The sequence below is a fragment of the Melanotaenia boesemani genome, chromosome 12, assembly GCF_017639745.1.
Source record: "Melanotaenia boesemani isolate fMelBoe1 chromosome 12, fMelBoe1.pri, whole genome shotgun sequence".
In the NCBI taxonomy this organism is placed as follows: Eukaryota; Metazoa; Chordata; class Actinopteri; order Atheriniformes; family Melanotaeniidae; genus Melanotaenia; species Melanotaenia boesemani.
The window spans coordinates 19186038-19211632 of NC_055693.1; the positions used below are offsets into that span (position 1 = coordinate 19186038).

General features: G+C 39.1%; 3 protein-coding genes across 16 annotated transcripts in view; all 3 read right to left on the minus strand.

Annotated features, from left to right (window-relative positions):
• tanc1b (tetratricopeptide repeat, ankyrin repeat and coiled-coil containing 1b) overlaps positions 1-5568 on the minus strand; it is a 99204-nt gene extending 93636 nt beyond the window's left edge. For 3 of the 4 annotated variants that reach the window (XM_042001322.1, XM_042001324.1, XM_042001323.1), the window contains exon 1: positions 5345-5568. The gene's annotated coding sequence lies outside the window, so the exon portion shown is untranslated. Of the gene's footprint in view, positions 1-5150; positions 5215-5344 lie in introns of those variants that run through there. The other variant, XM_042001325.1, reaches the window with a different exon arrangement.
• Positions 5569-7467: 1899 nt separating this feature from the next.
• On the minus strand, positions 7468-9155 carry dap1b (death associated protein 1b). Of its 3 annotated transcripts, none has more exons than XM_042001346.1 (4): positions 9001-9155; positions 8298-8379; positions 8096-8162; positions 7468-7991 (listed from the first exon to the last, which is right to left on the minus strand). In XM_042001346.1, the coding sequence occupies exons 1-4, from the start codon at positions 9068-9070 to the stop codon at positions 7875-7877; spliced, it is 336 nt and encodes a 111-aa protein (XP_041857280.1). In that variant the 5' UTR covers positions 9071-9155; the 3' UTR covers positions 7468-7874. The 3 variants fall into 3 exon arrangements, with proteins under 3 accessions (XP_041857280.1, XP_041857279.1, XP_041857278.1); XM_042001345.1 differs by having other exon boundaries at positions 8096-8159; positions 8283-8379; XM_042001344.1 differs by having other exon boundaries at positions 8283-8379.
• Positions 9156-13075: 3920 nt separating this feature from the next.
• The window catches only part of LOC121650054 (plakophilin-4-like), a 79626-nt gene continuing 67106 nt past the window's right edge, over positions 13076-25595 (minus strand). For 5 of the 9 annotated variants that reach the window (XM_042001327.1, XM_042001329.1, XM_042001326.1 and 2 more), the window contains 9 exons: positions 22890-23073; positions 22217-22334; positions 21225-21416; positions 20849-21022; positions 20424-20574; positions 18750-18942; positions 18198-18282; positions 16763-16880; positions 15746-16648 (listed from right to left, as the gene is read on the minus strand). In XM_042001327.1, coding sequence (XP_041857261.1) covers positions 16032-16648; positions 16763-16880; positions 18198-18282; positions 18750-18942; positions 20424-20574; positions 20849-21022; positions 21225-21416; positions 22217-22334; positions 22890-23073 — 1832 coding nt within the window. In that variant the 3' untranslated portion in view covers positions 15746-16031. Of the gene's footprint in view, positions 14104-15741; positions 16649-16762; positions 16881-18197; positions 18283-18749; positions 18943-20423; positions 20575-20848; positions 21023-21224; positions 21417-22216; positions 22335-22889; positions 23074-25595 lie in introns of those variants that run through there. The other 4 variants (XM_042001332.1, XM_042001331.1, XM_042001333.1 and 1 more) reach the window with 2 other exon arrangements.

A 25595-nucleotide genomic window follows, 5' to 3' on the forward strand; every position in this document is an offset into this window, starting at 1 on the left:
AATTATTGGAATGTAAAATAGCCATAAACAAGAGATCAGTGAAATCAAGATTTAGGCTAATTTACATTCAACAAAGTTTTAGACTAAAAAGTCCTTTGCAGATAAGATGTAATCTCCACTTTTAGGAATACATGTTTATTCCTAGTCCATTACTTCAGAAACATTCAGATCTGATCACAATATTCAGTGCACGGAGGGAGTGCAAACAGGTTGGACATAAAGTTGTAAACCACAACCATAAGTAGAACTAGCAAGCAAAAATAAACATGCAGGTACAGCTGTCATGTTATGTGTTAGCTTTCCAGCTTTGAAGTGATGACATTTCACAAATGGAGATATTGTAGAAACACATAAGACAATCTAGCACATCCAAATGGGATCTGTTTTCCAGTTAACTACAATATATTCAGAAGGGTGCAACCATATTGCACCCGGCAACTCTATGCTGTGACTGATTCATTTGGCTGTGGGAACTCAACCACTTCCCTCTCCTGTTTCCATCATAACAATATTAAGACCAGGAGAACTTAAGAGCGGCACACATTGTACCATGGTGACATGTGGCTATTGTCAAACTGTTAACAAAGAACTTTCAAGTTTGGCTTTATGTGCTTTCTTCTTGTGCAACAGCTTTCTTGTGTGTTTGAACTGGAAGCTTGCACAAACATGTGCACATGTGCAGACTGCAGACAGCCCATGCTGCACACCTGCAAGGGAAACTCTGCACAGGTTGCAACACATCCCCGTGACACCCTCCTGAATTTGAACCCAAACTCTGTATTTAAGTCACCAAAGAAAAAGCTCATTTTATCATTCAACAAAGGTAAACTAAATCAGTCATTTAAATCTAAGTTTTGAATAAACTTCTGCGGATCGCTTCTCTGCCAACAGTCATTTTATGCACAAACAGCATTGCAATGTTTGTAACATTTACAACAATCTGTGCCTCTCTTTCGTTTTCCTCCCGTCCATCTCTGGGGATTTCATAAAGACTGTGGACAAAAATGTAAATCAGTAACAGCTGTTACTAACATGACCTTCCAAACACATACGTGATCTACATACATACAGGAAAGCCTGGAGGCAGAAACACACGTCTGTGGCTTTTAGAAGCATACAGATGTTACAGGCATGCTCCAAACACTTTCAACTCATGCTGCACAGGACACTGTGGTTCTGATTAGACCCCGACCGACCGATTGATTAACCGGCCGATTAAATTCGCCGATTATAGAAAATAATAATTGGCCGGAGTTTTGCAGATTAAACACTGATATATTCTTAATTAATCACCCATTACATTGCTTACATACAGCGTTCACATACAGCGTTTTCTGCCAAATATCGGAAACAGCACTGGCCTAAAAAAGCAAAAAAAAAAAAAACAACATATTGGTCGGGATCTAGTTCTGATACGCTAGATTTGTTGTTTGTTTGCAATTTTAACCAACATTGCTGTCAATGAAATATTAAAGCAATTCAAGATGCCTCACTGGACTATTTTAATGGAGGACCTGATGTATAATTAAATGGTACAACTATTTTCAAGTAAAAGCTGCCACTAACCTTGAGTACAAATGCATGCTTCTTATTCTGAAGGATCTAAATAATATTATATGATCTTTCATCCAAGTTCTGTGAATGCAGCAATACTTATTTGCTTCATTTGGATTATCTAGTAAACTTAGAACCTTGGTAATAGGGTCTTTCAAACTGTACAATCTTCTGACATCGGTGACTCTAATTTAGCATTAGCATGTTCCCGGATGAAAAATGCAGATTGCGAATTACACAATATGTAACCATTAAGATGGCAGTTATTGGATAATCTATTAATCTCTGATGTTCAAATTATGATAAAGGACAGCATGTCAGAAAAAGAATAGCAACAACCAAATAGAAATCCCCAACCCCCCACTCCCCAAACAGAACTTAAATTAAATAAGAGTGAAAACATAAATTTTTAGTTGGTTTTGAGTAAAAGTGACAGAGATTATGCACAGGGGAGCTATATGCACAACCAATCATGAGATCACATGGGTTCAGCTATGCCTGTGGAGAATTCTGTTTATTATTGTGGTCTGATGTTACCTCAAAAACATCATGGTATAAGCTTTTAATTGGATTTCCCCACCCTTGTAAGAAACTCATCCATGTTGTATCAGCTACATGTGACTTCTAAGGTTACAGGATTTAACAGATTTATGTCTTGTTTTATATGAAAGTCAGTTATTGTGCAATTTTGTCACTTATTATTACTAATTGAATAAGTTACGAATCTGTTTTTCATTACTAGGGAAAACGAACATGTGGTGCAAGAGTGTGTAAAAAATGCTCATTAAAAGAGAGTTGGCAATCCTGAAGCATGTGTTATTACCACCTGCTTGCTTGTAGAGGCTGCAAACAGATGTGCTTTTACTGTATCAGATTCCACCGGACATTTACGGGTACTATACGTTTACAAGGACAGTAGATGGCTGGAGCTTAGGGAAAAGATTTCTCAAGCTATAATGGTGTTATTTCACAACATACTCTAAAATCATTCTTATGCTTATAATATATTTAAGCATAATTTTTTTTGTCTATACATCATATTTAACATTCAAATGATGAAAATCCCTAAGGTACAGATTGCAAAGGAGAGTTCTTCCTTGAATGTATCCATCATTAGTTATTTCAAATTCTTGTTCAACTCCCATAACTAGTTACTAAATCTTGTGGTTGGCCTACCACTGTTCTCTGTAGTAGCGCAAACCAATATGAAGCGGTTCGAAAATTTCACTCACTCCTTTCACCCATCTTAGCTGATCAAACCAAGCAGACAACTGCACAAGAATTCCTTTGAAGCATAAGCAACGGATTAGATGTGACGCAACTAAACAGTAACGCTCTTAACAAAATTTGCACTAATGCAATAACAAAATACCACACCGCCACATGGCTAGACACGAGCAAACGTAAAGTAAGATCTGGCTACCTTAACAAACAAAAGGGTTCAAACGGTCTTGATAATCTGGATTTCCTGTTGGGACCAAATGCTGGGTCCTTTTTACTGGAAAAAAAAAAAGATAAAATCATTATCCTTATTATTAGCAACAACTCAGCATACTCTCTCTGTCAGGTCGCTGGTTCTATTAGGTTTCCCTCCTCCATCATAACAATGCAACCCTGATGCCAGCATCTTTTACTGGCCAACTGGCTGTGAACCATGGGAACCAGGCTCTGCAGAGAGCAGGAGGCTCTTAAGGCTTTTTCATACGATGACTGCTCTGTAATGCAAACATCTTACCACAGATAATTGGGAAAAATCTAGCAATGGTGCAAAGTCATGCAAATCTATTCTAATGGTCTCATGATCAGCAAAATTACACTGGAAAAATTATTCAGAGGATATTCATATTAGCTTACACAACTCACAGTGGCAAAGCCTGTTCCACCTGTTGAGTTTATGATGAAAGAAAAAAAAAATCAACATTCGATATTACCCCTTCTTTCTTGACTGAGAAAAGTAACTCAATACAAGAAATAGCAAATTTTGCAGCTGATTCTTTCAAGGTAAAAAGCAGGAGGCTGTGGGGTTATGAAGATTTCATAAAAACCAATCAGAAAGGGCAATGAATCAATGACTATGTGCAAAAATTGATGAAAGATTCATCTTGACATTTACAAGCAATTATTCTAAAGGTGAAAACAAAGCTTTGGTTTTCGATGCACCTGGCTGTGTTACATACAGATTTATCTTGTGAGGAGATGCCAAAAACAGTTCAAGTCATATACAGCCAGTGGTCAAACTTCAATGACTCAATTTATGTGGGTGGACAAGATTACAGTGCTCTAGTTTTAAGCCTACTACTATATCTGGGTTGGGTTCTGCTTTCAAAACCACCACGTCCAATCAAAAAAATACAGACTAAGATTATCATCAAACAAGACGACAGTTATAAAGCAGTACTCCATGTTATGTAAAACATCTGCACACCAATGTATTGGGCATAGTAATAAAAATGATCCTGTATACGAAACTTATAAGAAGATTAGAGCAAAGTAGGGTTATTCAGAAATGTAGATTATAGAAAACTGCTGCTGACAGTAACAAATGATTATTCAGTTTAACTTTTATGATAAACTGTGAGAGATGCTAAGCAGAAACTTCCCAGGTAACCAGCCAAAAACAAATCTATTTAGCTATTCATTGCACACTCATTTCTGGCTTTGGTTCACTTCTAGTGAGTCACATCTAGGCTGGGGGTTGCCAGATCTAGATTGGATTTGGGTGAGCCAGTTTGGACTGAGAATTGGTAAAACCACATAAAGACCAACTGCAGATAGAGACTATGAGAGGTGACCTGAAATAGGACATTGTATTTGGGCTAATCCTGGATTGTTTTTTGTATACATAGTTATGATTGGAATATGAGACTAAAGCATAATATTTTGTTTGTTTGTTGTTGTTTTTTGTTGTTTTGTTAATTTTGTCAGGACTGTCAGACTTGGACCAATAGGTACTGGTAGTCTTCTCTTTTTATGGCTGATCAAAAGGTTACAGGCAAAACTTAATACATCAATGCAAAAATATATATATATATATTTTTAAAAGTTTATTGTATTGAAAATGTTCCCCGTTTTATTTCCAGAGATATTAAAGAATAAATCAGTCAGACATTGTCAGTAATTTACTACTAGTACATTGCTAGCAGTGAAGTACTAGTAACAACTACTAGCAAAAAAAAAGAGCAATTAGTTAATCCATTTTCAGAAGGAACCGTTTTATCGTGTAAATTTACACTTTAATAAATGCCTCAACTGATCAACTAATTCAGTTAGACTAACCATTATAACTGCAAACTAACAAATGCATGAAAAAACAATTACATACCCAAATAAACAAAACCAACTGAGGACAACGGAAAAAGAAAAAGAAGTGCTTACCTTTGTGCGCGAGGCTACGTTAGCTAACGTTAAGCAAACCGAACGGAAACGTTACCTGACGTTAAAACCTCGTTAAACTTCGCTACTTAGCTTAAAGTTTACACGGCTTTAACAGCGTGGCGCTAACGTAATGTTACGTACTGACAAAAAAAGAGAGATAAAAATGTAAATAAAAAACAGCAACATGAACAGAGAATGAATGATGCTGAGTAAAAACAAACCACACATTCAGCTAGCTGTCATTCCCGTTGTTTCTGTAAGCTCCTCAATGGACATGCCCCGACATTCCTCCCATCAAACTAACTTCCACCAACAAGTGTAACGTCTCACCTCCACTTTTCTGAACTCGCACAACGCCCTCTCCAACCTGACTACACCCACACAGGCAGCTTATTTATACATTTTGAAGTCTTACCTGATAAATGTCATGGATATTATAGGACTACAAAAACTTCTCCCAGTCCTCTCAGCGTATCTCCACACAAAACTCCCAGCTTGATTCACCAAAGTATCCTACGCGACGTCGGACTCCTCCTTCTCCACCTCCTCCTCCTCCTCCTGCTCCCTGCATGAGGTCATTTGTAGGGAGGATCCTCAAAGATCTACCAGTCTTCCATAAATTTCCTCTGCCCCTTTATTTCTCTTAGCATGTTTCGTGGACAGGACAGGTTGCAAGAGATGCAATTGCTGTTCAAAATAAGACATCAGGGGTATGGTACAGTAACTAACTGTACCATAGTAGCTAGTCCACTGGGAAAAAAATAAAATAAAATAACTCCTACATACCAAAGCGACTTAAGTTTGCTTTCATTTTATTCAATACAGTCAAGATTTTACTTTTTTTCTTAGCAAGCTTATTAAGGACAATTTTAATCAACTGAGAAAGAATATCAGATCAAACCGACCTTCAGATATGGCAGAGCTTTGTTTCTGTTTTCCATGTAATTAAGCCTACTATCTAATTAGATTTTACTCACAAATTACAGACCTGTAATATTTAAGAGAAATACTAAAAAAGTGAAAATAAACATTGAGATACACTCACAGACCTAGAAAAACTCGTTTCCAAACAATGAAGGTCTAAATTCTCTTATTGTAACATTCACTCTTAGTACGAATGCATTTCAGGAAGAAAATTTAGTGCACAGTTTATTAGTTTAGTTTATGGACTAAAGTAATTACATTTTAATGGAATTAGTGTATAAATGTTGAAATTAGCCCTCTGAAAAAAAAACTGGGTTTTAGAATAGAAACTCCCCAGTTTTACAGGTGAAGGAAAAAGGGTAACTATGTACTGTGATGCATCTGAATTGTTGATTTACATGGAAATCCACACAAAGAAAAATTATTGCTGAGTTCTTTCTGAAAACAACCTTTTAAAAGCTTCAGATTTTTTTTAAGATAAGAAAATGCAGCATTTAAAGTTTGTGCTTGCCATGGAAACATATTTGAAGATAATGCTTGGGGTACAATTTTAAAACAACATACTTTATTTTGTGTACCAAATAATTCATTGTGACTATACCGCTAAAGTATGTTTGCAGTCATTTGCTACTTTACAGATCAATATCTTAAATGCATAAAATTAAATCTCCCTTAACCTCAAGTTTTCCAAGAGAGCAGCAGCATGGCACCGTCTGGAATAGCTAGAACACAACTCTGATCTTTTTCTGATGAACATCTACTCTAGGTAGCTGTATGTTAAAGCCATTACACATCTTAGTCTGTGGCGACCTCATGAGGCAATAATATTTCATGCAATTTGGTGCACCATCCTTTCATGTAAGGCAGTGTGTGCAAAAAGCTCCTCAGGTGGCCACGTTGGGCACACGTTGACAGGGAAATGGACCATGTCTGCAGGTCAGAGGACCACTAACTGCTCCAGCTCCTGAGGTTTCTGAACTTCAAACACAGACGGTATCAAAAGGTGTGCATAAACAACCAGAGCATCACAGAGAATTTGAGGTCAGTGCACTGTGTTTACAAAGTCATGGTTGTGTACTTTCATGGCAAACAAATGAGTAATTATTGTTGAGGACTTTCACGCCTGCAAAATCTTCCTGAAAACAAATGACAGAGTGGTGCACTCTGCAGTTCCAGGGAAGCATACGCATAAGATCCATTGTTAGTAGCTTAGAATGGCCATGAATCTAAATATAGAGCTATCATTTCAACCAGTATTCAAACAAGTGAGTGAGAGGAACATAATGGAAAAAAAAAAAAGCTTATTTTGGACTTGGTTTTTAATAAGCCAAATATAGGTAGTGTTAACTTACTAGACTTGCATAGGAGGTTATGTTGGTGTTAAATGCATTATAACTAAAAAGCACATTCCAGCTTACCTTACCACAGGCTGAATAAATATGAAATTATATGAAACAAACAAAAACCCATGGATATGTTCTTTTTAACACTGTAATCAAGGTGCATCCAACTTAGTTTGACATGTTAGATTGAGTTCAGAAAATGATGATTTGCTGCCATCTAGTGGCCAAATCAGCTAGTTGCAAATAGAAAAACAAATCTCACAATAAGTGATCCCATGCAAGTTTTTATTATTAAATCTACAATAAGTGCAAAGCAATACAAAGATTGTATTTAACAAGCAGTTGAAGCTCCATTCACATCCCTTCAACCCATTAAACTTACTTTAACCCAAATCCCTCTTTTCCTCATCAGCTGGTGAATACAACTACAGCATTTCTGGTAACGCTAGGAACGATGCATTGAATGCTGGTTTAAACAATTCTAAAAAAAAAGCAAGCAGAGCCCAAAATAACCTTTTTCCCCTCCAAGTAAACAGAGCTTGATGAAAGCCGTTTTTCCATCAACACCTTACAGATAGCCTGTCAATTCCCTCATGAGTTTAACACTTCATGTTGACGTTTCACAGCCGACTTAACACAGTTGCCTCGAGGGTGGGTGGGGGGGGTTCTTTAACAACTTCACCACTTCCTGGGCTGCTGGATGAAGAAGGTCCGAGTGCAGTGAGATTTCTCCACTGCAGGGCGCACCTTGCTGTGCCTCACGCTTACTGGTACCTCTGGAAAGTCATGGCTCAGCTGCAAAAACGTTAGCGAGTGTTTTATTATTCATAAACATGCACAGCTGCAAAGTCACTGGAAATTATAAGTACACTATAAAAATGACAAATAGTTTTGTTTACCTTGTCAAGAGTTCCTGCCATAAGTATCCCAACTTGTTGCATCCTGCTGGCGGTGCCAAGGGACCTGCTGTACAGGTTTTAAATAGAGCTTCACTAAATGAGGTAAACCAATAATCTACATGGTGAAAAGGCAACTTGGCTTTTTCACCTTTTGCATTATGTTATCCAAATAAAATTGTGGGCATACCTGACTTTATCAGACCTTTTTGTGTCCTTCTCTGGGGTCCCATGGGGGCCAGTCTCTTCCAAGCTTTTCTTGGCCACTCGTTTACCTCCTGCTTTTACTAATGAAAAAATAAAACCAGACATGAATTTGCCAGTTACATTTAAATTAGCCCTTTCATGTAATCAAAAGCAGCAAACAATGTATGTTACTTAAGATGGAGGAACAGTAACGTACAAGCTCGTTTCTGGTCGAAAAAAACCACGCAAAGAGATATATTACAGAGCATATAATACAGGATTAAACTATTTTAGATTTTCTTTGATTGTTGAATTTATTTCAGATTTTTAAGAGATGCAATGCATCAAAGTGGATGACAAAATATTAAGTGGTTCCACAGTGAACAGTTAGGTGTACGCCCACATGAGCCCCGTGGCAACCCTGTTACTTTCACAGCCCTGCCTCTTAACAAAAGCACGCGCACAAACCAGGATGATCCCTTTCAGTTTAATCACAGCAATCAGCAAACTTTCTAAAATGGGAAAAACTGCAAAACACTGCCACAAAAATAAAGAAGCATAATGTTCTTGATGAAAACCTGGGATGCAGCGTCTCTCTGCGCGACTTTTTGTATCTGGGTCAAGCAGTGAAAAACAACGCTTTTGGCTAAATGCATCAAAAATAAATAAATAAGTAAAGAAACGACATAAGTACTTGTGAGCAGGGTGGAAAACAAGCTTACCTGCCGGAGGGTGGCCAGCTTTCAGCAAAAGAGTCTCCTTCGCTCCAGGTTTGGAGAGCTGTTGCACCATTTTGTCAACTTTCCGCAGCAGAGCAAAGAAGACAGCACCAAAAACAGCTCTGAACGCCCACGCTGTTGTTTTTATGCTCAAGCTGCAGATGACGTCCCGCGAGGCCACAGGAAGTCAGAGAAGCCATAGACACGCCTGCAGCCAGTTTTCACTGATCTTAACACAGTTTACGAAGAAAATGAAACTGGAAACAGCGGTACAATTTCTCATAATACAACCCTTTTTAAGATTCATTTATTTTTGTGGTGTTTCGTTTAGAAAGTCTACATGCACGGACACCGTTCAATTTATATATTATTGTAGTTTATTTATATAATGTGCTAAGATTCACAAATTAATTAATATCACTATGGTTATTTTCAGAGCAGACTGTTTGACATGTGAGCAGTGGCGGAACCTGAATATTTTATACAGGGGTGGGTCTAGAATAAATTAGATGGGGGACCAGACAGGGGCACACCCTGGAAAAGAAGGGTGTTGTATGGAAATGCTCTATCACGCCTGATTCAACAAAATGGATCCAACAACTTATTGTGAAGTTCTGCAACCTAGTAAATTGAGTCAGGTGTGTTGAAACAGGGAAACACCTAAAACCAGCAGAACAGTGGAGGACTGGAGTTTGGTAGACTACATGCTGCATTCACTTACACTTGGGAATCTGAAGCTTTTCTAAATTTACAATGAATATTCAGCTTACACTGAATATTTGTAAGAATTTGATTGTCTGCGCTTGGGGTGGCATCCACTGTGCCTGTCGGATTTTAGGGGTGGCCTTGTGATTTTTGCTAATTTCAGTTGCTATAAAAATACTATGAAAAATAAATTATGTATTATGTAATTCATTCATAAATCAGGCTTTTCAAAATCCAACACAATTTCAGTGACTACATGAGTAGCTCTTCTGTGTATCCAGGTTTTAGGTGCATAATGGGGGTCATGATGACCACCACTGGCCATCCCTTGGCTGCACCCCTGGAAAACATATTTCAAATTATATTGACAATGACTCTGTTATCTTTCAGGGAAAAGACCAAAACTCCTGAATCTGAAGAAAGGACTTGGATTTAAAGTCCAATAAAACAGCTAGCTCGTTGCCACTTCTATTTACAGATTTTCTGTAAAAACAGATGTTAGTGACACTGTACCCCCTCCCCAAAAGCCCAGTCTACTTTGTTCATATACATGACAGATGGTGCAAGATTATCCACATTCAAACATTTAAATATCAAATAGGATTTTATGAGTCTTGTAATCTTTACAGGTGTCCCAACTTATCATATTTGATAATAATGATCGCTACTTCAATCTACACCATAGGAGTAGGGCTTTAAAAACGATTCATTTTCAGTTTTCTGCCATGTTTCCATGAGGCTCAGAAGTTTTTTCCTCATGTAAATCAGGGATGCCATTTTGCTGCACACATGCTTTCAGGCAATTTTACATTTGTGGCATGGGGATACATTTATTAACAAATTACTCTTCTTGGTGAAGCCTCTGTTGTTCCGTGAGAAAAACTAAATATGAATTCCTTGCATGTGTTCATGTTTTGCTAGTAGAACTGTTTCTGATTTAACACACAGTTGTAGCCATGGCGACAGAAGACAGTTGATCAAATGCAGATGTTGCGGCACAAAAGCAGCAAATTATAAAATGTGGATGTTGTACACAACATTTTGCTACCAGGTACCATGTCACTAAGGTCACTGATCACATCTGTAATTTGTTCTTGAGTTATAGAGTTGTTAAATGACCGGAAAAGTGTAAGACAACAATTTCAGTGAAAGTGGCCTATGGTCCCTTGAGTTAAAAAGTTCACTCCAACTTTCTTTTAAACATTTATGTGAAACTTTACACATGTGGAAAGGTAAGATGGGGAGGTGTCTTTATTTTTCATTTATTTAAAGAACCTATTTAGGAGTAAATTATGTGGATATATAGGGTTTGAAGTCTTTAATTTACAAAAAAAAAATAAAATAAAAAAAAACCTGCAGCAGGACATATTTTAATGCCTTGCTCAAATCCAAGAGCAGCATGTACACCCATCTCAGTCAAAAGTTTGATAAAGGATTGTTTACATGATACGCAACAATGTAGTTTCATTCTAGGATGTTCATAAATGAGCAAATTACATTTTAGGTGTGTTTTTCCCCTCTGTGTCACATTTATTTTATCAACTATCATTGATACAAGATTTTTTGATTGCACTGAAGCTCATGTCTGTTTTATGGTGACCTCTCCTTCTGTTGACAATCATTTTCACTGGCATTTATAGATTAGCTTATCACTTCTAGCCAGCTCATGAAATGGCAATGGGAATTTACTGGCTGTTTGGAAAAAAAGTCCATACAAATCTAGTTTCAAGAGCATAATCATTTTAGTTTGCACTTCTATTCAGTATTTTATCATGTGCTAGACCAGGGATATTAAAGTCGGGTCCTCGGGGGCCACTGTCCTGCAGATTTAAAATGTTTCCCTGCATCAACACTCCTGACTCAAAATAATGGGTCATTGTGTAGAACTGGACAAGTTATTGGATTCATTTAATCTGAAACAGGGAAGCACCTAAAACCTGCAGGACAGTGAGCCTTGAGGACAGAGTTTGAGATCCGTCAACCTCAACTAGACTTTGATATACATCTAACAAAATCTAAATAAAATAACGCATACACTCTTGCAGGTTAACATGTTGTGAAGAAGGAAACTCATTCTAACAGTTCTGCTGATTGTTGTTAAGTGAATACCACAAACGCTTGTTGTTGTGCTGTCAAATGTTGCTTTCAGTTGCAAATGGACACATACACACCATGCAGAACCTACAAAAACACAACGAAAAATAAAATATGAGCTTTTGTACCTATTTATTTATCCTGTTTCATCAGTTAAGAGCATGTCTGTCTTATCTGTATCAAATCGAAGCCAAAGGCTGTGCCTGATCAGCTTATGGATCCCTCTCAAATATTAAATGCAACATTTACCCCTTGCTGGGGCTGCTTCTGTCATGTTCCAGTAAAGGATTTACATTTTATCTTTAACTTGAAATTCTGTTGCAAGTTTATGTTGTATTTTGGTTTAACTTTTTAGTTATGATGCAATTGGAATAAATGGTTGTAGCCAATGGATGGATGAATATTCCTTTTTTTTACACCCATGCTTTATAAAATGTGTGATCATACAGTAGCCTGAATAACTGGTTCAACATGATCTCGTGTTTTTTTGCAGTTCAGACACTGGAAAATAGTTTAAACTGAGCAAATGAGTTGTCTAAAAGCAAACTAATCAAATGAAGATGGAAACACATTTCTGTGCGATGTTTCATACTGTGTCTGAAATGCAGGTGGGATGGACTGAATTCTTGTAGTAATTTTTACTTCACATTAGTTACTAACTTTCAGTCATTCCAGACCAGATCACTTCTCAAGGTGATTTCATTTTCCAGTCCATGGAGACAAAACTTACATCATCAATTTTTAATTTAGTGGTTAGTGTTATTTATCATTTCATTACTCAGGTGTATTTATTCATGCTGTAAAAACGGCCATTGTGATGCCATTAACAGCCATGCACACAATGAATTAGCAGAATATGTCTTGAACCGAGAGCCAAAAAGTCTGGACCAGTGGACGGTTATAACCTCCAACAGGTGCATGGTTATGGTTCAGCCTCAGTATTTTTCTTTTAAAATGAGAGTTTTTTTCCCCCTGCCTCTGTTCAGCCAGGTGTAAGCTCAGTGTCTGTTACTGATCAGGTTGCAGGGATTAAGCGTTCTGCTCTAGGGTGCAGCAGTGCAGTGTTATAAAACGCAGGTTCACAAAGCTCAGACCTGGTCATCCTCCACCCATGGCTGTGTAAATACGGGGAAATGAAACATTTTTTACCTCCACCGGGGGACAGTGTCACACTCAGATCTCTCCTTTGGATTTCTTCATAAACTTAAAACATATGTTTGTGTGCATAAAACATGGCAGCCAACAGGAAATGTGAACAAAATGCAAATGATGCAATCAGTTTAAAAAACAAAACTGACCTTTTTAATTTGTTAACATGGTTGTTATGATGCCATCTTTGTCCACATATTTATATATTTATATATCTTAGAGCTCTAACATGGCACACGTTTCTCTTTCTTTAACCAGTGCTGATGTGTAAACCCGGTAACATGTTTTTTTCTGTATTTACAATAAAATGAAAGAAATGTACAAGACTCCATGGCATGACAGCTTCAACATTAAGTACAGATACAATTTGATCTCTCTGTACAAACTAACATCATTAGTTTACTATTCTTTTTTTCATTTTTTACAGATGAGTTCATGATCCATTTTGGCTTCAGCACATACATATTCCCCTCGTTTCGACTCTTTCGCAGACCCTCGCTTACATGACTCACACCTTTCACCGTGCTATCACAGCTAAGAGTTCCTTAAAAAAACATAAAAGTAACATCTACACACCACAGAACGCACATTTTCTCTCTGTAGTGTCCCCAAACAGACCCCCACCCCCAGCATGATCCCACCTTCCTCTACTAAATAAAAAATAATCTCAAAAAACTTTCCTTAATTTCCTTCTTTGGCACACGTCCCGTCTTTCCATCTGCTACTGCTCTGCTGAACTCTCCATACACGCACATCAACTGTTAAACAAACACTCATAAAGCCAAGTTCATGAAAATTGTTGTTTCCTGTGTGCTCCTTGCCTGCTGCAGGGTGAAGGCGCACCTTCATATACCCTGAAGTGAGGGTTGAGGGAGGAAAGATGTTCTTGTAACACAGATGCATCTCCAGACCTTATACCCAGGAGTCAGGAGAGCCCGGGTACTGCTCTGCCCTGTAGGAAGGCCTCCGTGTGCTAGCGTAATAGTCCACATAATTAGCAGTGGATTTCAGTCCATGAGGCTGGGAGCTGTAGTCCCCTGTTGGAGGGTAAGTGATGACCTCTTCTAAATATGTGTCATCGTAGCCGTGGGGGTGCTGCAGGTACATTCTGTATGTATCATAGTTCCTCCTGCTCGGCTCTTCTGTGTAATACACAGGCTGCAAGAAAAAAAAAAAAGAGCAGGCTGTGATGAATTAATCTTAAAGACAAGTCAGATTGCTACTACGGTTATGTGACAGAGATAATGCACCCCCACTTATTTTTAATGTTTTACATATCACCATGTAATAAAAACCATCTGCTCCTGAATCTTGGCCCACTGTTTACAATGCTGCTTCAGCTCATTGAGGTTGCCTGGTTGTTTATTCACAGCTCTATAAAGGTCTCCACAGCACTTCAATCAGGCTGGTGTCTGGAGTTTGACGGGGTCATTGCAACACCTCGATTCTTTTCTTTTTAGTCCTTGTCTTATAGATTTAATGGCATGCTGGCCAACATTGACTTGATTTAGCCAAGCTTGAGCAGATGATTTAATGTTTGACTGAAGAAAATTTGGTCTTCAGAGGAGCTCACGGTTCATTTGTTGAAGGCAAGGTGTCCAGGTCCAATGACACAACAAGCCCAGATCACCACTGCTGCTGTAATTGGCTCTTGGTACGAGAAGTTTATGCTCATATTCTGTATATGTGGTGCTTACAGAATTTGTCAAGCATCTCTACTCTGGTCTCATCTATCCAAAATACACTGCTCCAGAAGTCTTGTGTTTTATTCAGGTGCAACTTTGAAAACCTGAGCTTTGTTGCCATATTATTTCAGAAAGAATAAATGTTTCCCTGGCAACGCTTCCATACAAGTGATAATTGTTCATGAACTTTAACATATAGTGTGAGTTATATGCTGAAATGTTTCTTTAGACTGCATCATAATTCTCATCTAACTGCAAGGAAACAAATACTTCTGTTAACACTGTCAAAGCACACAAACACTTTTTAGTTGATCCTCCATTGATGTCAAAATATAACGGCATATACTAACATCCCTGAGATTTCAGCAAAATGCACTTTTGTCTGGCTGGAGATTTTTCGGACAATAAGCTCAATCACTCATCTTCTAGTCCACAAAGAAAACAGGTTCAAGATAGGGAGTAGATATACACAAGACTGATGGATGAGCGTCTGTCTGAAATAAACAGGGTAATGGCTTAACTAGCCTGATGGTGATGATGCGAAAGATTTAAGAAAACTCTCCTGGTGCCCAAACCTTTCCTCTCCCCTGCCTTCTCCTCTCTGTGCCTGTTATCTGAATGGGCACACATGGACATGTCTGACAGTGACAGGAGCTTGAGATGCACCCAGGCTTTCCCAATCCCAGCAGTCACATTTACTTTGGCTCAAACAATAGCTGATGTGCTGGGTTATTCGCAGCATGACAAGTGGGATACGTGTCAGACTCTTTGTAGGAGAAAAGCGAGGCAGAGTAGTTGGTTTTTCTTGCCAGGTTCATTTCGTAAAGGGATCTCAAACAAAGACCTTATACAAATACTATCAAACACTTCTTATAAGAAAATGTCAGTGTTTACACAGGTATAGCCACAGCAGCTGCTGTCTGGTTAACTAAAATAGTGTGAAACAACAACTGTGTGAAATAATCTGCACAAAAAAACAAGCAAAAATGTAAAAAGAGAGTTACATAATCTAATTAACATATACATAACAATAGAAAGTTATTGGCTACCTCTGCAGAGTTAAATCAAAGCAATCAAAATGTAAGGTATAACCAGGAAACAATATATTGACCTGTGTTCTTCTGGGCTCCTCCCTTGTAGGTGATGAGTAGTAATATGGAGATGGTTTTCCAGACCCTGTGAAAAAAAGGCAATAAAATCAAATGGTGGGACAAAAACACCTCATTTCATATCATTGAAAAAGTCTGTACAGCCCCAAAGGGCAAATGTCTGTATTTAGATAGAGTAGGATTATTACAGTGCTGTGCTATGCTGGAGAGAAATAACACCAAATAATAGACTAGGCTGCTGCTGCTCTGCTGTTTACATAACCCATGGGATGGGTATTTCATTGGCACTTGATCAAACCGGTGGAATCCAGAAACTCGATTTCCACTTCCCCATGTAAAATATGCATTGTTGAGGCTGCAGCTCATTTTGTTTGCTCTCCTCCCGCCAAACAGAGTAGGCTGGCGAGAGCTTACGTCTGGTTGTAGTAGGCCTGGATACCCACTCACTGTCCCTGTCTGCAAACTGCGACTTGGACCTGCCAACAATGGAAGCATTGTGAAGTGTCCGCTCCGGTCCACTTTGCTGCTGGACAAAACAACTACAGAAAAACCGCTCTGATGTGCCGTGAGTTAAACTGACCGACTGTCTCAGGTCAGACAGGCATTGGTGGAAAAGATAAGAGAGAACAGTCTTGGCAGGGAGAAGAAACTGGCCATGGGATCTACTTGGAGCGTGAAGAATGGGGAAGAAGATAATACCCTGTCCACAGATGACCAGAAAGAAGCCTCCAGTCTGATGCAGAGAGTGGGTAAGAACTGGATGAATACCTGTATATTGTTTTCTGTGAATACTGCTGTCTCCTTGGTAATTATAAAATTGCATAGCTGACTGAGCTCTCTGATAATCTCTGATGGTGTCTCTATGCTCTTTGATGCCCAGCACTGCAGGAGATGATGTGGCACTGGCAGCTGCAAAGAAAGAAGAAGAAGAAAAAAATAAAATAAAAACAGCCTTAAATTCCAGAAGATTTCCTGTTTCACTGATGCTATCCATCCGCAGGGCCTGCAGTTAACTGAGCCTACCAGGATGGCTGACTGGGGACATCTGAATGGTGCTGGTGGGGAGGGTGGGTTGTGACTTGAATCTGTCCCGCTCAAGTGTTGAAACTGGGGTGATGAAATGGTTTTGGTTCCATCCATCCTGTTAGGGCAGCACAGAGGGGAGAGAGAAGCTGGTTGGATAATAACAACTATACTGGATGTTGTAAAATGTATCTGTGGTATTAGTGTGGGTCCAAAAGAAAGTCCATACTGCTAACAAGTGCTCAATCTTCCATAATTTTTAACCCTTTGTATTAACAAGACATATGTAATAATAATAATATACTATTTAAAACACAAGTAACAGTTTATCATCCAATTAACACCAATTATTTCTGATTTATAGCAAAATTAGAGTCCTGATTGTTTTAAAGGAGATGCAAAAAAATATTTCTGGAGCATATATTCAGGTGTAAAAAACATCAACAACAACAACAACCACACAACCCTGCCATTTTGAAGTTCAGCAGGTTTAAAAATATCTCATTCAGTCAGTTCAGATTTGTAGTGGATTGTATGTTACACTCAGTTTAGAGTAAATGTCTCAAGCCTCCTTATCTTTATCTCCATCCAGCTTTAAGTTCAAAACATGCTGCTTTTGGTGCAACATGGAAGCAGAAACTCACAAATCTTTTCATTTGATATTAATTACAAATTCTCATCAGCAGTTGTCTAGTTCAGTTGAATTAAGGAGAGAAAAAACTAATATTTATCTAGCAGACCATTATTTAATGGTTAACAACCTGACTAAGAAATTTCTTATTTTGGTGTTTTTTTTTTTTACATTTTCTCCTGAGTTGGAAGTTTCTGATTAGTTGTCAAATGCCCTACCAGTAAAAGCACATGATCAAACACAATGCAACTTCTGACTGATGAATTAGCTATCAGCTGTTCCTTCAGTGCAGTGTTTCCTGAACTGGGGCAAGTTTAATACATGACTCACAACAAGACAACAACGGATCTGTATCAATGGCCAACGGCCGAACTGTAGAAGAGGAAAAAGTAGGCACTGTCGGTCAAGCATTTTTCTCTCAGTTTGTTTCGTGGTGATGTGAGCTTGGTCTGTATATACTAGTGTGAGGCTACACGGTCTAATAAGGCAATAACATGCTTCAAAGATTATTAAGTGTTATTTGTGTCCAAATGCATGTTTGGATAGCAGTTTTAGGTTGTAGAACAGATCTCAAATAAGACATATCCTGTGAAAGGGAGGAGTGAGGGAGAGTCGAATGGATCCCTTCACTCCTTAAAATATGCTGCTATGAAAAGAGGTATAAATTCATTGTTTGAATTCATGTGGTACTCTGTGGCCATTTGACCAAAGCATGTCAGAGACATTTCATGAAGACTTCAGAAAAAGGGGATGTCTCCATTAAAGAATACAAGTGATGGTTATTATCAGTCACAATGTACTTACTTTTTTATAGATGGTACGCAGATCCCTGTACTGCCACAGTGTGCTCAACACCTGGGCTGCTGCTTTCACCACCTTCATAGAGTATCTGTAAAAAAAAACAAAAAACATTAATATGTATATGTAAGCACTCTTGAAACACTTCAACCTGATTTTATATTGCACTCTGAATATTGCAGGACAGGACGACTGATGATGTGTGTCCCCATTGTGTTTTATCCTTGAACATCACTGAATATAGCAGGCTAGAAATAGCTACTGTACCATTATACCATCATTCCACAGGGATGTAAAGCCTCAATGCACACACTACTCTCCTTCCCTGTGGTTGTAACATCACCTTCTCCAAGCATTTAAAAGTTTGCATGAGTAAGAAAAAGACTGTCCATTGTCCAGGATTGTCTATGAAACCCAGGCACCAGTTACATATGGCTAAAGGCTCACAGGCTCTGTGTTTTCTAGGAGTCCATTCTCCATTTGAGCATGTGCACACACATCAGCGTGAGTTATTATTTAAAAAAAAGTATTAAAAAAATATATGCTCCTGTAGCACACCTGTCTCCTCTGCCCTTGGTGATGTTGACCAGTTTCTCGATGCCGCCCGTGTCGGCCAAGGCCTTTGCATTTTCCATGTTTTTGCTGGTGACCTCGTGCAGGGTGCAACAGATGGCTGCCACGGTCTCATCTGACAGCAGGGTGGTGTTTCCCCCAGGGAGGCGGTTTACCAGGTCCCTCATTGCGTACTTCCCTGAGGGGGAGGCGGGAAGGGGAGGTAAGACATGCGGCTAATGCATCATGACATACTGTACTGCAGGTTTGTGGGCAGGACATCAGGCACAGAGAGAAGTGAGGGAAGCTGCTGCACATACAAGCATTTGGTGCATGGTTTTTCCATGTTACATAATGTAGAAGTAAATGTATTCCACACTGACCTAAACTGCATGATTTGGCTTCTATATCTAGAATGATATATTAATACTGCTTGAGGCTGCAGTGTGGTATGCAGTTTTCCTAAATGACATTGTAAGGGCATTTGAGAGTGTGCATTAAAGAGGATTGCTTTACCTTTCTCTCCTTCAGTGCAGCAACCCCGCTGAAGAAGTTAAATACTTGCAGTACTAAGTGAAACACACACTTCTAATAGCACCTTGAACCATCACTGACACACCCTGCTATTACTAACTACTCATTAACTCTACAGAAATGAGACCATTTTATGAGTCATGACAGGCTAGAATGAGATACGTGTGCAGGTTAAATAGGAAGTTTTTATGTCCTCATCATGGACAAGAATATTACAGCATTTTAGATTAAATCTTGGAACTATTCTTGTGTGCTTGGAGTTTCTGCCCTGTTGGCACACCAAACTGCACCCAAGTTTGGACTTTTTTGCTCATGGTCTTTTGAGTATTTGCGGTAGTTCCCCTCTTACAATTTTATCCACTTTGTGCAACGACAAGTTCCAATGACAACACAGAACCTGAGCATGATACCACATAACAGCGTTCCCTGGGTTACTGCTTCACCATCACTCCTTTAAACATACCTCTGGTTCCTGTGGGGAAAACACTTCCATATTTCTGTTATCTGACCATACATCTGTCAAGAAGGCTTTGTCTATGTGATAAACTGCAGACCTCAGTTAACCTTAATGTCGTAAATCTACGAGTAGGGGCTTATTATTCAGATGGCGGTCTCTCATTCAATGCTGATTTAAAACTTGCTGCACTGTGGATGGAGACACTGGTGCTCCAGTAGGTTCCAGCTCAATACAAACTAATGCTTTGGTGGTTTATAACTATTCAAACCATATCCTGCTCAGCTGAGGTGGTCGGTTTGATTTTTAGTCTTTTAGTCAGGACCCTGACAAAACTGCTGTAACCATCAATAACTTTTACAAACACGTTTGATTATGTTGGAATCTATAGTTGCTCCGCACTGGCTCTAAATAAAATTCCTTACTTGTGTAAATTGCAGATCTGCAGTGATTTATGGGTGTCTTAGTGAATGCTGTGAGTGAGACACAGATGAACTGTAGGCGAACGTGATCTGTTACAGCAAGTAAAGAGGCTTTGGCAAGCGAACACAACAGTTTGGACAAGGCTCATGAGGTTATTTAAACTTCTGACTGTGTTTTGAACATCAACACATTACATGTCATGCCATATCCATTGACAACATGGCCTCTGCCTTACTGATAAAGATAAATGTACATTTCTAACTCCTCACCTATAAGCTCCTTGTTCCTGACGTCCAGTGCCATATTTCTCAGAGCAGTGGCAACTGAACACACCACCCTGTCGTTGTCCATTCGCAGCAACTCCACCAGAATGGGCAGTCCTTTCTCTTTACGCACGGCTGCACGAATATATGCTGCAAACTGCACACATTAAAAACATTAAAACCTCCACGGGTTTCCATGCTTAAGGAAAAATGGGTGGTCTTGTGATGTGCATATTAGCAAACTTGATTTCAAGCATGAAAATAACATTAGCTTTAACTGAAACAGAGGATGTGAAGTGTTAAATCAATAACACTAATTAAACTAATTGAATAGATGGTTTGTCTCCAAGGCATCACATTAAACAGCCTACAATAGAAGAATAACACAAAAAAATTGTGCTTGCATGGGGAGAGGAATATTTGTACGGTACCTTCCAGTTGCCAGCTGAAAGGTTCTGAAGGGACCCTGCAGAACCCTCCAGAGTAGCAGGATTGGAGCTCTCAGCCAGCAGTGTCAAGTAAGGCTTAACCACTGCAGGGTGCCATAGCATCTCTGCACCTTTGGGGGACTTGGAGAAGCCAGGGATGGGCCCAACACCATCCCACTAAACGAACAGTGTTAATCAGGTGATTTTATGTAAACAATGTGTCAGAAACAGGCTGTATGATTTGTTTGTAAGGTCTGTACTGCTTACACACATACCTCTTTAGACTAAATGGTCTTTTTTTATTATATCAAACATGTTTAAATATGAACAATGTGACATTTGTCCAGTTGGAATATTTTTCTGATTAAATGTTACTTACAGAGTCTTCCTGCATGCTGTTCTTCTTCTTCTTTTTCTTTCTGCCCCAGCAGCTAGAATCCACCTCCTTACTGGGAGACTCTCTGCCCAATAAACCATCCAGCTCTTGCCCATCCATCAGTCGAGATGGCGTCATCTCCAGCTCCAGACGATACGATAGGTTCCTTAGAGTGCAAATACAGTTCTCCACAATCTGACAGACACAAAAGTAAAGGGGCTTGACACTGGTAGAAGTAGTAGCTTAGGATTTCATAAAAAAGCACCATGACAAACACAAGAATATTATTTACTGTGTGTAGCATGCCATCTACAGCCAGAGTGGGACACAGGTGTTCCACTCTCATGTCAATTCGATAAGGAATCCAAAAATCTCTGGACTGAACTGATTTTATGCCACGCTGTCTAGGTTTTGTAGAGATTAGCCTCATATAATGTCAATGAACAAATACTGCATGTTAGACAAAGTTAAAAGGTCTCTCCTGATGGAAATGATCTCAACATTACACACTTGACTTTTTCAGTGTTTGACAGTGAAGATTCATGCCTTGGAAATGTGATTTCTTTCCTACTGCAATCATAAAAAACTAAACAAAAACAAACAAAAAACATCCTTGTAGTAATCCTAACCATTTGAACTGACTCACCTCATAATTCAAACTGAAAGCAAGAAAGATGTAAAAGATATCACCCCTGTCTTGGAAATGTTAAATATTTAAACATGAATTGAATTGAATGTAATTCTGAATGTTTACTCTTGTGCCAATATTAGTAGTGCTTTTTTTGACAAAGGACATGAAACAGTTCCTGCTTATTGCTGTTGGGGTCATTTAGACACAGGTCATAAAAAGAATCAAAGCAGCAGGAATGATTAAAGCAGGATTTTTCTACATAGCCTCTTATCGTCTGGCTGCATATTCTCCTCTTGGCTAAATGTGTGTGTGTGTGTGTGTGTGTGTGAGGGCATCGGTAGGTGGGAGTCTTTGTCCGTTGTACCTTGCTGTCGAAGTCAGAGGTGTTGACACAGGCTTTGATGACGTAGAGCAATGAGTCAACCAGGCCCTCACAAGTGCGCATCTGTTTTCTGGCCTCCTCGCCAGCTGAGCTCAGGTTCCTTTTAAAAACCACGTACACGTACACGTACACACACACACACACACACACACACACACAAACAGAAACCCACACATTAGGCAAATAACAGCTGTGTTTGTGTCCTACTTGAAAGTGTAATGTGGGTTTTGCCATTCCCATTCAGCATCTATAATGTATTAGATGAGCATCTGTGTGGCCAGACTGAAGTAATTATAATGCTTTAGTGGGTAAATAAGGAGCTATCACCCATACCTACGTACATTCACAAGCTAAGAGATGCATAGACACTATCTAGTTAAACTCTACACATACAGTAAGACGAGACAGGTCAATACTGTGCAGTCATGTACAGTTGGGCATAATTCTGTTACGATTAACCATCTCAATATATAAATATAAGAATGCAAGTACACATTTATTTTTCCTAAATGTTACTTTTCACTTATTAGTATTTCTACGTGTACATTAAAGCTAAAAGGAGGGATTAAATGAGCTCATCGCCCTGGCTAGATGTAATTGCATCAAATGTCCACAGTGGGGAGCTAGTGCCCAGTGTGAGCATCAGGTGGTTTACCTCAGACAACCGGTGGTGTTTCTCAGCACGAGGGAGGAATGAAACTTCAGCTTGTGGTCATCGTCAAAGGTGGAGCTGCTCCATCCAGAGTGAGGGATGATCACAGTGTTGGTCAGAGTTGATAAGGCGTCCCGAATGATTGTCATCTTGACAGCGTCGCATGACGAAAGGTTCCACAGCACACCTGAGGAAACCGCACACATTACATGTGCATGGGAACAACAGGTTAGCGGTCATGTGAAGGTAGAGCAACGCAAAAGACAAAAACAAAAAAAAAAAAGGCTTCTTGCTAAGGTTGAGTTGTATGTGAATGTGACCAAGAAAGAAATACAGAAAGAGACATGCACAAAAAGCGGCTGAGACAAGGCTCGGCTAGACATCCTCAAGCCACAGATTATTACTTGAAATGAAAAAAAAAAAAAAAAAAAAAAAAAAGATTAGATGGATCCATATGGCTCAGTCATTTGAAATGAAATATAAATAATGTAAAGTCTTTAGAAATTATGTCATCATTGCTAAGCTTTCAAATATACTTTTAATCACTGATATTCATGCACAGTCCTGGAAGCCTTTGATGCTGCATCTGTTGAGGATTAGCCAGCATGTAACATGTTCTTCTAATTAGATGGGTCTTGCTGCAAGGCTTACAGCAAGGAACTACTTCTACAGGGTATCTGTAACCTTGCAGGAGACTAGTGCTTCTTGAGCTGAAATGCAATGTAAATACTACGTAAATACAAACAGCAGCTAATACTAAAAAATGCTGCCATGACAAAACTATAAAGTTAGCATGTGTGCTGCTAGTCCAAGTCTGATCTACTGCTGACCTTTCTCTACAGCTCGCTCACTCTGGTTTGAAAACAACAGCATATGACCACAAGACTAGAGCATGATTTCAAGCTTTCCTGTTTTTTTTTATTTTCAGACTTGCTATTTATTTTCTCTCTGTGTGCTGTTCCCCCAGGTCTAATTAAAACAAAGGAAATTATAGTCTATAATAGTGCCCAGGAGCCCAGTTCAAACACTGCTGGCAAAAAAGCTTTACAGACAGATGGGTACCATTTCAACTACAATTATCCTTAAATGTCCTAAAACCTATTAAAATCCTGATATTTCATTATTTCACTTAAAATACTGAGAAACTACCAGGACAAGTTGGAGGCCATGTATACTTTAGTTTTAAACATACAGCATCTTACTGGAGTCTGCCAGCTGTAGAATTGGGTCTGCATGCCAAGATGCAAGCATCAGGTGGGCTATTTTCTCTGCACAATTTGAGAGGGTAGCAAATATTTTAATCAAATTTCTACAGTTGCATGAGCATGCTCTGTTGTGTGTTTTTGTTTCTCAAGAGACACACAAGGGGTGACTTGCAACAGAACTGTTAATGTAAGAGATAAACCTCTTATGCCTGCTGAACTCTCTCCTTTAAACTACACAATCCACTCAACCCTGTAGACTCTCCAAAGCGTTCCTCCACACCCGCTCTAACAGCAATTTGTAGAAATGAATATTGTCTGCAGGATATCAGATTGGCCCTGTGGAGGTAGCGTGGTGGTGAAACCAACAGTGGGAATTACTGAGGTGTGACTGACAACCCTGTCAGTGGTGCAACACTAGAAGCAATACCCATAAGTCAAATCTGACAGTCAGATGGACCAGACCTCTGTGTGTGCATGCGAGTGTGTATGTGTGTATAAACATCATCCTAATTTTTTTTTTTTTTTTGAGGGGGGGCTGCTCTGTGGCCTTTTCCTGGTGCCTTCATCTGATTTTCGCTGACCCAAATAGCTCTGTCATGACAGCAAGGCTGAAAATCTATACAGGGAGCAAAATAAAAGGACAGAAAGAGGCTCAGTAGGATAATGGAGAAAAGAGAACAGGAAGCTGGTTAGAATATCTCTAACTGATGATGAAACATTGATAAAGGAGAAATTTAAACTGATAACTGTGATCTGAGAGGTTGTAGGGTTTTGGCAGGATACAGAGAGGTTGCAGGTCAGAATATCACCTGATAAGGAGCTAGCTGGCCAGAGTGATTGTACTGTATGACAGCTACAGTATCTAAAAGCCCTGATACAATGATGCAGCTGTGACTTGGACGTCATTAGGTGTCTCTAACAGACTGCTGTTTTTCTCATTTCAACCCCAGTTTTTGCTTTAATCTGACAAATAATACAGAATAATGGTATTGGTCCAAAAACTCAAAAATTGAATTCATTCTTCTGTTTTATTAGTAAGCAAGTGAAAGATCCATAAAGCTGAGTGTGATTTAAAGTAAGCCTACAGGGATGTTAGACAGGGATGTGCATGTGAGGATCTGATGTGGTGCATGTGAAGCGGATGTGATCATCAGTGTGTCTGAGTGCAGCTCTCTGTTGATGCCTGTGCTCCTGACATGTTGTCATGACCGTGTAGATTCATTGTGAACATGCAGCACAATGAATTCTGGACATGCATAGCAACAGCAATGTGATTGTGTATGTGGAAACCACAATAGGAACATGTGAGAGCCACACTTATTTGGGTATATGATCCATTCGTATATAATCCGCCATTTCAGTAGTGTGTAGATTCACACTGCAAGATTTTAAACTCAATTCTCAATAAGATGGAGGTAGCAGACAAATGGCCAAGATCTGATTCATGGTTCAGTTGACAAGTCACCAATAGCTATGTGTAAACATTTTAAATGGTATATTTGAA